At 41.9% G+C, this 10,264-nt stretch overlaps 1 protein-coding gene across 1 annotated transcript in view; it reads right to left on the minus strand.

Moving 5' to 3' along the window:
• Nucleotides 1-6,715: 6,715 nt before the first annotated feature.
• ppic (peptidylprolyl isomerase C) overlaps nt 6,716-10,264 on the minus strand; it is a 7,094-nt gene continuing 3,545 nt past the window's right edge. Inside the window, exons 4-6 of the mRNA XM_056418813.1 lie at nt 10,094-10,161; nt 9,318-9,434; nt 6,716-8,942 (exon numbers count right to left, since the gene is read on the minus strand). Coding sequence (XP_056274788.1) covers nt 8,811-8,942; nt 9,318-9,434; nt 10,094-10,161 — 317 coding nt within the window. The 3' untranslated portion in view covers nt 6,716-8,810. The remainder of the gene's footprint in view (nt 8,943-9,317; nt 9,435-10,093; nt 10,162-10,264) is intronic.

Raw genomic sequence — 10,264 nt, forward strand, 5'->3', positions numbered from 1 at the left:
TAAAAAACACACAAGAGGGAAAAAAAAGTGGAGAAAAAAACAAAAACAAAAAACTTTAAAAAGAAGATGACGTTGGAGACGGGGAGCTCTCCTCTAATTGGCCGATGAGAGGCGTCCGAAGGGCCCCGCTGTTCGCTGTGTGTCAGCGCTTCGATTTTTTCATCTCGCATGCATCCCTCTCACTTTTCTCTCTCCTCGTGAGGAAGAGGAGGAGGAGGAGGAGGTGTCACCGCGGCGGTGACAGGACGGCAGCTGCCCTCTCTCCCCCCTTTTCTCTCTCTGTCTCTCGGCCTCCTGAACGAAACTCAGGGGAAATCATCACTATGTTTACCCTGAACCCCCCCCCCCCCCCTGCTGCCACCCCCCCCCCCCCCCCATATCTCTGTTTTCCGCCCCATGATGTTGGTTGTTAGACAGATAGACAGCGCCTCCCCCCCCCTCCCTCTCGCCGATACTCCCTCTTGTAAATGTGTGACCTCCGCTGGCATCCGAAAGAACAGAAGAAGGAAGAGATAGAGGGGGGGAAATGGCCGGCAATTGGCGGTGATGTGAGGAGGGAGGGGGGAGGGGAGGGGGGAGTAAAGGCCAGACAATTGGTGGTGAGGGATGCAAGAGAGGGAGAGGGAGAGAAAGAGGCCTTGAGAGGGCGATCAATGCGATGTTCACCTGCCGTCCACCTCCCCAATTTAAAGAGAAGGAGCGCTAACGATTTCCCCGAGCGGCTCCTTCCGGACTGATGGAGCCCGAGAGGAGAGGAGGCGTAGAGAAAGGAGAAAAATTAGGCTTTCGGGTGTGGGGGGGTGGGTGGGGGGCGTTGCATATGGATGGGAGGAGAGGCTGTCGGAAAATTAGCTTTTAATGGCATGTAGTTAAAACAAATACACAACCCAGAAACAAGAAGGTGGGAAATGGGTTTTAATAAGTGTTGCGGGGGAGGAATCAGGATTTAATGCAGCAACGCAACGAGATGCAGAAAAATTACTGGACAATCTGTGACGTGCATACAGAGAGAGGAATTTAGCTTCAATGCAAGAATATGGGAGGAAAAAAAAGAAGCTCTTAGTGTAAAGGCTGAATTTAAATAAGGAGAAGGAATGTAGTTAATAGCGTTTTACTGTTATTAACCCAAATGTAAACAGTCGAGCATCATTCATTTATTCTCATTAGTAAAGACAGAATCTTTTATTAATGTAACAGTTTAGCTCCACGCCTTCCTTTTTGTAATAGTTGTTTTCATCCTGTCACACCATCTCGTCAATCCAACTCCCCTCACCTGCCTCTGATCACTCCCTCGTTAGTCCCTCATTCCCTTCACCTGGTCCTCACGCCCTTCTCACCTGCAGCCCATCCCCTCATTAGTCCCTCACTATTTAGCTCCCTCACTTCCACTTGTCCTCTGCCAGATTGTCTTGTGTTTTCGTGCCAAGTTCTCCAGCGTTATTAGAGTATATTCCTGACCTGCCTGCCCTGACCTCTGATTCTCTGCCCCGCCCCTTTTTGGACTTGTTTGCTTCTTTGACTGATCTCCCGGTTTTGACCCAGCCTGTTTCCAACCAAAGACAGTATTCTTTGTTACTCCTGTCTGTTGTGCTTTTGGGTCCACTCTAAAAACGCTGGAGAACTTGGCACGAAAACACAAGACAATCTGGCAGAGGACTAGTGGAAGTGAGGGAGCTAAATAGTGAGGGACTAATGAGGGGATGCTCTGCAGGTGAGAAGGCCGTGAGGACCAGGACAATTAATGCATGCGAAAAGAAAAGAATAACATTTACTGTTGAAATGCCTCAAGAATGAGAAGTCAAATCCACAGGTCGTATAGAAGTCTACGCTTCATGTGTTAAAGCGGCATTCTCTCTTCTGACCACCAGGGGGCGACTCCTCTGGTTGTATAGAAGTCTATGCTTCATGTGTTAAAGCTGTGTTCTCTTTACTGACCACCAGGGGGCGACTCCACAGACTCTTCGTGTAAAACAGATCATAAGACGGGGGATGCTTTAGGGCGGGGCTACAAGGTGATTGACAGGTCACTTCGACCAGAGCCATGTACTATAGGCTAGCAGTTTCCCAACGCCTCCAGTCTTTATGCTAAGCTACGCTAACCACGTCCTGAACTCTCTCGTCCAGAGACCAAACTGACCTTGTTTCAATAGGAAGAAATTCCTCACATTCCTCAGCAGACACCTGTCGCCACTCAGACCTGTGAATCCTGTTCACCGCTCGCCGAGCGTCGGTCTGTGATCAGTTCGTCTGAGACGTCGATACCACAAATGTCAGACGCTGATCCTGCTGGTGGCCTCATGGAGTCCACCGGGTCCACTGGCATGGCGTCATATCAAAAAGACAATAAGATACTGGGATACATGTGGCCGCGCCTCCTCCTTTTCGTACTCCTCTTCCTCACGATGCCTTTGACACATGTAAGAATTCATGTTTCCCGTTCTCCTGTCAGCCCTGTCAAGAGGATTATTCCTCTCTCTAATTGCAGTCAAAGAGGAGGGGAAGAAGAAATACAGGAGGAGGAAGAGGAGAAGGAGGGTGAAGAGGAGGAAGAAGAAATAGAGGAGAAGGAAGAAGAGGAGGAGGAAGGCGATGATTGTTGCCATAGAGGAGGAAGAGGAGGAGAAGAAGAGGAAGAGGAGGTTGGAAGGTGATGATAGTCGACATAGAGGAGGAGGAAGATGAGGAAGAGGAGGAAGAGGAGGACAAGAAGAAGAGGAGGATGGAAGGAGTTGGTTGTCGCCATAGTGGAGGAGGAGAAAGAGGAGGTGCGCGTTCACATAGGTGGAGGTGAGGAGAATCCAATTTAATGGAGAATTCATTTTAATTTTTCTTTCTTTCTTTTATTAATATTTATCTATTCGCTTAAAGTAATAAAGTATAAAAGTGATGAGTGATATATTAAAAAGGATTATAGTGTTTTACAACATCGTGAATTACCAGATGTTATGAAGTATTATGATATTTGACCTCTATAAAATAATGTAATTGCTATATGAAGTAAATTTTATAGTCGTACATATTATAATGTTGCTTACATGTTTAGGTTTATTCATAAAGTATTATCGACATATAAAGAAAGTTACCCGGCACCTTCTACTCATATTTCTGACTTAAATAAGCGTTGACCAATCAGAGCGGACCTGGAGACCCCGTGGCAGTGCAGACTTTTTCTGTCTTTACCTTTCACATTAAAAGCCCTCGACGGAATAAAAGTTAAAATCAGAGAATTAAAAAGTATTAATTTTAAATTCCATATAAAGGATCCGGTCTCCTCACGACTTGATGAACATGTATCAATTCAAAGTTAAAATAGAAGCTTTTGAAAGTGTTTCCTTGACTCCTACTCACCTCGTCTCCTCAGTGAAGTTATTAAAGGAAACTCTTCGAACGGATTCAACCGCCAAAAGGTTCAGGATTGATATTCAACGTTCCAGCAGAAACATTCGATACGGAGAAAATGAGGAAGACTTGGAGTCCTCTGGACTTCACACACATCACATCCTGGTCTCTGGGACTCAGTTAAAGGGCCAGACTCACATCCTGGTCACTGGGTCTCAGTTAAAGGGCCAGACTCACATCCTGGTCTCTGGGACTCAGTTAAAGGGCCAGACTCACATCCTGGTCACTGGGTCTCAGTTAAAGGGCCAGACTCACATCCTGGTCTCTGGGACTCAGTTAAAGGGCCAGACTCACATCCTGGTCCCTGGGTCTCAGTTAAAGGGCCAGACTCACATCCTGGTCTCTGGGACTCAGTTAAAGGGCCAGACTCACATCCTGGTCCCTGGGTCTCAGTTAAAGGGCCAGACTCACATCCTGGTCTATGGATCTCAGTTAAAGGGTCAGAATCACATCCTGGTCTATGGGTCTCAGTTAAAGGGCCAGTCTCACATCCTGGTCCCTGGGTCTCAGTTAAAGGGCCAGACTCACATCCTGGTCTCTGGGACTCAGTTAAAGGGCCAGACTCACATCCTGGTCACTGGGTCTCAGTTAAAGGGCCAGACTCACATCCTGGTCACTGGGTCTCAGTTAAAGGGCCAGACTCACATCCTGGTCACTGGGTCTCAGTTAAAGGGCCAGACTCACATCCTGGTCACTGGGTCTCAGTTAAAGGGCCAGACTCACATCCTGGTCTCTGGGACTTAGTTAAAGGGCCAGTGTCACTTCCTGGTCTCTGGGACTCAGTTAAAGCGCCAGACTCACATCCTGGTCACTGGGTCTCAGTTAAAGGGCCAGACTCACATCCTGGTCTCTGGGACTTAGTTAAAGGGCCAGTGTCACTTCCTGGTCTCTGGGACTCAGTTAAAGCGCCAGACTCACATCCTGGTCCCTGGGACTCAGTTAAAGCGCCAGACTCACTGTTGGGTTCACGCGGGACATGAACAGTGGTCTCCTTGGTGAAAGTCCCGTGTGACTATGATGCAACAACAACAAAGGTTTGAATCGGTTCACAGAGATCTGAGGGATATGAAATATAACAACTAACATCCTTCACCATGTGAAGAGAAGTATATATTGTATATATATATATATTTAGTAATAAGTATATATTGTATATAGATATCTATATATTTAGTAATAAGTATATATATATAATAGCTCACGCTTCTTTTTCTCTGCGTGATATTCACATTCTGTGTAAAATATATAAATATAAATAAATAATCGTTGTGTAGCTCTTATCTCTCTCTGTGTCTGACCTTTAAACAACGGTCCCATCATCCTGCACACACACACACACACACACACACACACACACACACACACACACACACACACACACACACACACACACTCACACAGACACACACAAACATTCACACACACACACTCACACAGACACACACAGGAGCATCACTGTCTGAGGTCTGGTGGTAATGAGGCCTGTCATGCTTCCACACAGCCTCTCCCTCTCTCTCTCTCTCTCTCTCTCTCTCTGTCTCGCTCTCTCTCTCTCTCACTCTCTCCCCTATCTCTCTCTCTCTGTCTCTCTCTCTCTCACTCTCTCCCCTATCTCTCTCTCTCTCCCTCTCTCTTTCCATTGATCCACTAACAGATCCCCAATATAACAACTTGCAGTCTCTGTGGGAACCTCCTCCCCCCTTTCCTCCCCCCTTTCCTCCCTCCTTCCCTCTCTCCTTACCTTCTCCCCCTTCTCCTCCCTCACGCATCCCTCAGGACCATTTAAAAACCCACCACCACTTTCTCTCTCTCCTTCTCCTCTTCATCTCTTTTGTTTCATCTCCTCCTCTCACAGTGCTTCAAACAGTCTTCTTCTTCCTCTTCTTTCTTTCTTCTTATACTTTGGCTTCCTCTTCTTGTTTTTCTTCTTATTTTTCTACTTGTTTTCTTCTTCTTCTTCTTCTTCTTCTTCTTCTTCTTCTTCTTCTTCTTCTTGCGTTACTCTGAATAGTTGTCCAACGCGTGGTCCCCGTTCCCCTGAACGGACACTTGGTTGTCCAACACGTGGTCCCCGTTCCCCTGAACGGACACTTGGTTGTCCAACACGTGGTCCCCGTTCCCCTGAACGGACACTTGGTTGTCCAACACGTGGTCCCCGTTCCCCTGAATGGACACTTCATTCGAGTCTCTCGTGATTCATGGTTTGTTTTTACAGTAATAATCAGGATCAGACCCTCCAGAGAGCTCTGATGACGTCATCACTAACGAGCAACAGCAGAATTAAAAGTGACGGCCGACTCGAGGCGAGCGACGCCTCGGACGGCCCGATAAACAGAAGTGAGAGTCATGATCATTTCTCTTCATAATTTGTAGACGTCGGACGTTTTTCACCAAGACGACGACTCACAGCTTCCGGTCAACTTCCTGTTGACTTCCTGCCGACTTCCTGTCTTCCTCCTGAGATTTCTGCTCCGCCTTGACCTTTGTGTTCGGAGATGTTTTCCTCCCCTGTGTGTGTGTGTGTGTTTGTGTTGTCCAACAGGGGAAACAAATTACCCGCTGTACTTCTCATTATAGCATCAGATCTGAGATCAGCTATCAGATCCAGATAATTACAGTTTAACGGACTCACGAGGAGAGAAGAGTCTGGATGAAAAGAAGCTTCAGACTCATTTATGTGCTTTATGTATTGGTTTATTTATATATATTTTTAATTATTTGTCATATTCGTTTATTATTTTTGATATTGGTGTATTTTTGTTTTTTTATTGGTTTCTTATTGGTTTCTTATCGGTTTTATTATTTGGATTATTGGTTCGTTATTTGGATTTTTTGTTATCTTATTTTTTTATTAGTTTATTGATTTATTATTGGTTTATTTTGGGTTTCTTATCGCTTTATTATTCTGATTGTTGGTTCATTTTTTTACTTTTGGTTTATTATTTGTATTTTCGGTATATTATTGGTTTATTATTTGTATTATCGGTTCATTATTGGGAGGGACGGTGCACATTAATAGAAACATCTTTAGTTAGAAAAAAGTTCCTCACCGGCTGATTCGCAAAGTCAACTTTTAAAATAACAAAGTTATGAATCAGCAAATATGAATATGAGAAGGACATTATGTTTAATAGAAACATGGATATATTATGTTCAATAGAAACATGGATAGATTATGTTCAATAGAAATATGGATAGATTATTCCGTTGCTGGTTGGACAACCACGTGTTTGGCATGAAGGAGTTTGGGTTGTTGCGATCACCTGGACGATGAAATGAAACCAGAACTCGACTCAAAGACGCAGACACCAAAACGTTGATGTTTAACAGCGTCTCGTTTATTGTTCATTGGGTTGATGCACCTGTTGGCTTTTCTAATTCTGCTGTTTCTTTAAATATTGCGTGAGCAGAACTCCTGATATGATCGTGACAGAGGATTTAAAATCACAACGATTACATCGACGGGAAAAAAAAGGTCTGGAAACAGGCAGGAACAACACAACGTACAACGTGTTTATGTACATATATTATATTTATATATGTACACACCTTTTCCCTCCTGTGCAGTGTGTGCTGTAGTTTATGAAAACATGAGGTGGTACAGGATAATATCTCTATTATAAAAAGCATGACACATCTTCATTTTCAATGATAGAAATATTTAAAAGTGGAAGAATGGCATTTTGACACTTGCTACAGTTAGTCCTCCAGTTAGTTAGTCCTCCAGGTAGTTAGTCCTCCAGTTAGTTAGTCCTCCAGTTAGGTAGTCCTCCAGGTAGTTAGTCCTCCAGTTAGTTAGTCCTCCAGGTAGTTAGTCCTCCAGTTAGTCAGTCCTCCAGTTTGTTAGTCATCCAGTTAGTTAGTCATACAGTTTTTTAGTCCTACAGTTAGACCGTTGCATATGTTTGGCGTTGATATTTAAGTATTGATGAGATGCATAGACATTTTGGTAATGAGGTTAAAGAAGAGCTACATCATTCTGGAAGTTTTTCATGATGCTGAAACAGTCTGAAGGCAGTTCAGTTCAAATGGTTACGGAATGCAATCCAATGGTTTTAGTAAACAGTTAGGTTTAGACAACTAAACTAACAGTTAGGTTTAGACAACTAAACTAACAGTTAGGTTTAGGCAACTAAACTAACAGTTAGGTTTAGGCAACTAAACTAACAGTTAGGTTTAGACAACTAAACTAACAGTTAGGTTTAGGCAACTAAACTAACAGTTAGGTTATGGTTCAGTGTCTCTGTACACAAACACAAATAGATTGTTTTGTGACTATTTCAGACCTGCTGGATGTTTGTCAATCACAGTTCTTAATCTTGGTTGACACTAACTAACTGCTAACTAGCACCACTAATTAGATATAGCAAGTATGCTAATGCAATAAACCGTTAGCATGTCGCATAGTGAATCATAAAATAATGCGTTCATAAAAATCTCATATCTCCTCATTTGGTTATTTTTTTAATGAAATGATCGTCTCGGAGGTCACGAATAAATAGATAAATGGATATTTATTCATCTCACTTTAAATGAATGATATACTGCGTAATTTAATATTAACTCAGTGACATGTTTTTAAAATGACAGAGTGAATCCTTTCAAGACCTTTTAGTTTAAAAGTCTCAAATATGGAGATAGAAGTTGCTTCGTTGTTTCAAACGTAGCATTTTTGCTACAAACATGAACAAGTGGCCAATGTTGCAGAAAAATAGTCCTGAAACCCAAAATGAGTCGAGATTTTTTCAGTTCCTGTTCCCTCGTTTCAACGTCAATAATACAATGGAAGAATCCCATTGGCTGTTTGTGGGGGGAACCATTGTGGTGCTCTATTGACCGCAGATTCATATTTCTTTGACCTGTAGTTCCTGTTCAATGATATGTTCTTTTAGTATAATATATAATAATATTACTTTTATTTTCTCTGTGTGCTGTAAAACGTGTTTGTTAGCATGCTTGCATTAGCAAACATGCTGTTAGCTTGTTACGACTATATCTTTACATGCTAATGTTTAGCACGTTCATGCTAGTGTGCTAATAGAGCCGATTATTGACATTCAACATGTTTTGGCTTCCAAACTAAAAACGTTTTCACTTTATTTAAAGCTGTTTTTTCTAATTATTAGTTTTAGTTTAGTCTCTTTGATCAAATATTCCAAGATTTCAATCATACATTTTGATAATTCTTAAAACAACCAACACTGAAGATTTTGAGAAGCTACATTTTTTTTGTTGAATTAATGTTTTCGCACCATTACAGAAAACTCTGTACAAAAACATTTCAAACTGTACCAAGCCCTTCTTGCTAACATTAGCACGTTTAACATGCAAAAGTGATCGTATGAAAAAGTGAATTTGGCAAAGGGGACTTCTGATTGATCACCAGAATATCACATTATGTAATAAACCCTCTACCAGCCCTCCACCTCCACCACGAAGAAGGGCTCTTTGACGGGGATCCGTCCGCTGTTGACGACCACGCACTCGGTGTATGGCAGGTTCCTGTCGTTGGTGTCCTGGAGCTCGATGGTGTGGACCACAGACTGCCAGATACACAGGGTTCATATTAGAGGCCAACATCTGGAACATCAGTTATGATGGAACAAGTATTCACATTCTTTACTGCAGTAAAAATTCAAATATCAGATGGAATATAGTAAAACTCCTGCACGCACAACCTTACTGAAGTAAACGTATGTTTCAAAATGTAGCTAAAAAATTAAATTATGTTTCAAAATGTAGGGAAAGTATAAAAGTATGTTCCAAAATGTAGCAAAAAAATTTAAGTAAAAGTATTGTGAAGATGTTTGACTGTGAGTTACTTATGTTTGGTTTGAGAATTAAAAAATCTAATTTAAACATCTCCAAACATCGAACATCTCTTTGTTTACTGCATTACTGAAAAGGTGTCGACCCACCATGCCATCTAGGATTTTGCCGAAGACCACGTGTTTCCCATCCAGCCACGGCGCCTTGGCAGCGAGGATGAAGAACTGCGATCCGTTGGTGTCGGGACCGGCGTTCGCCATACTGACCTGAACACAGACGCAGGGGCACACGGCTACAGTGTAAAATATATCCGTACAATATATACTATATATATATATATATGTATATATATAATATACAGGACTGTCTCAGAAAATTAGAATATTGTGATGAAGTTCTTTATTTTCTGTAATGCAATTAAAAGAACAAAAATGTCATGCATTCTGGATTCATTACAAATCAACTGAAATATTGCAAGCCTTTTATTCTGATTTATTGCTGATTATGGCTTACAGTTTAAGAAAACTCAAATATCCTATCTCTAAATATTAGAATATCATGAAAAAGTATACTAGTAGGGTATTAAACAAATCACTTGAATTGTCTAATTAACTCGAAACACCTGCAAGGGTTTCCTGAGCCTTGACAAACACTCAGCTGTTATAAATCTTTTTTTTACTTGGTCTGAGGAAATATTAAAATTTTATGAGATAGGATTTTAGAGTTTTCTTAAGCTGTAAGCCATAATCAGCAATATTAAAAGAATAAAAGTCTTGCAATATTTCAGTTGATTTGTAATGAATCCAGAATGCATGACATTTTTGTTTTTTTAATTGCATTACAGAAAATAAAGAACTTTATCACAATATTCTAATTTTCTGAGACAGTCCTGTATACATATATATGTATGTGTGTGTGAGCTCACCCATCCGGATCCCAGATGCTTCAATTTGAAGTTTTCATCTGCATAAGTGGTTCCATAGATGCTGTGACCTGATGGAGGAGGAGCTTCAGTCACTTTCAGTTTCATCTCGTTGTCCGTGTGAAGTTTAACTTACTCTAAGGGACACGGAGTGTTGGCGTGTCTTCATACAAC

This window comes from Pseudoliparis swirei, chromosome 7 (genome assembly GCF_029220125.1).
Source record: "Pseudoliparis swirei isolate HS2019 ecotype Mariana Trench chromosome 7, NWPU_hadal_v1, whole genome shotgun sequence".
In the NCBI taxonomy this organism is placed as follows: Eukaryota; Metazoa; Chordata; class Actinopteri; order Perciformes; family Liparidae; genus Pseudoliparis; species Pseudoliparis swirei.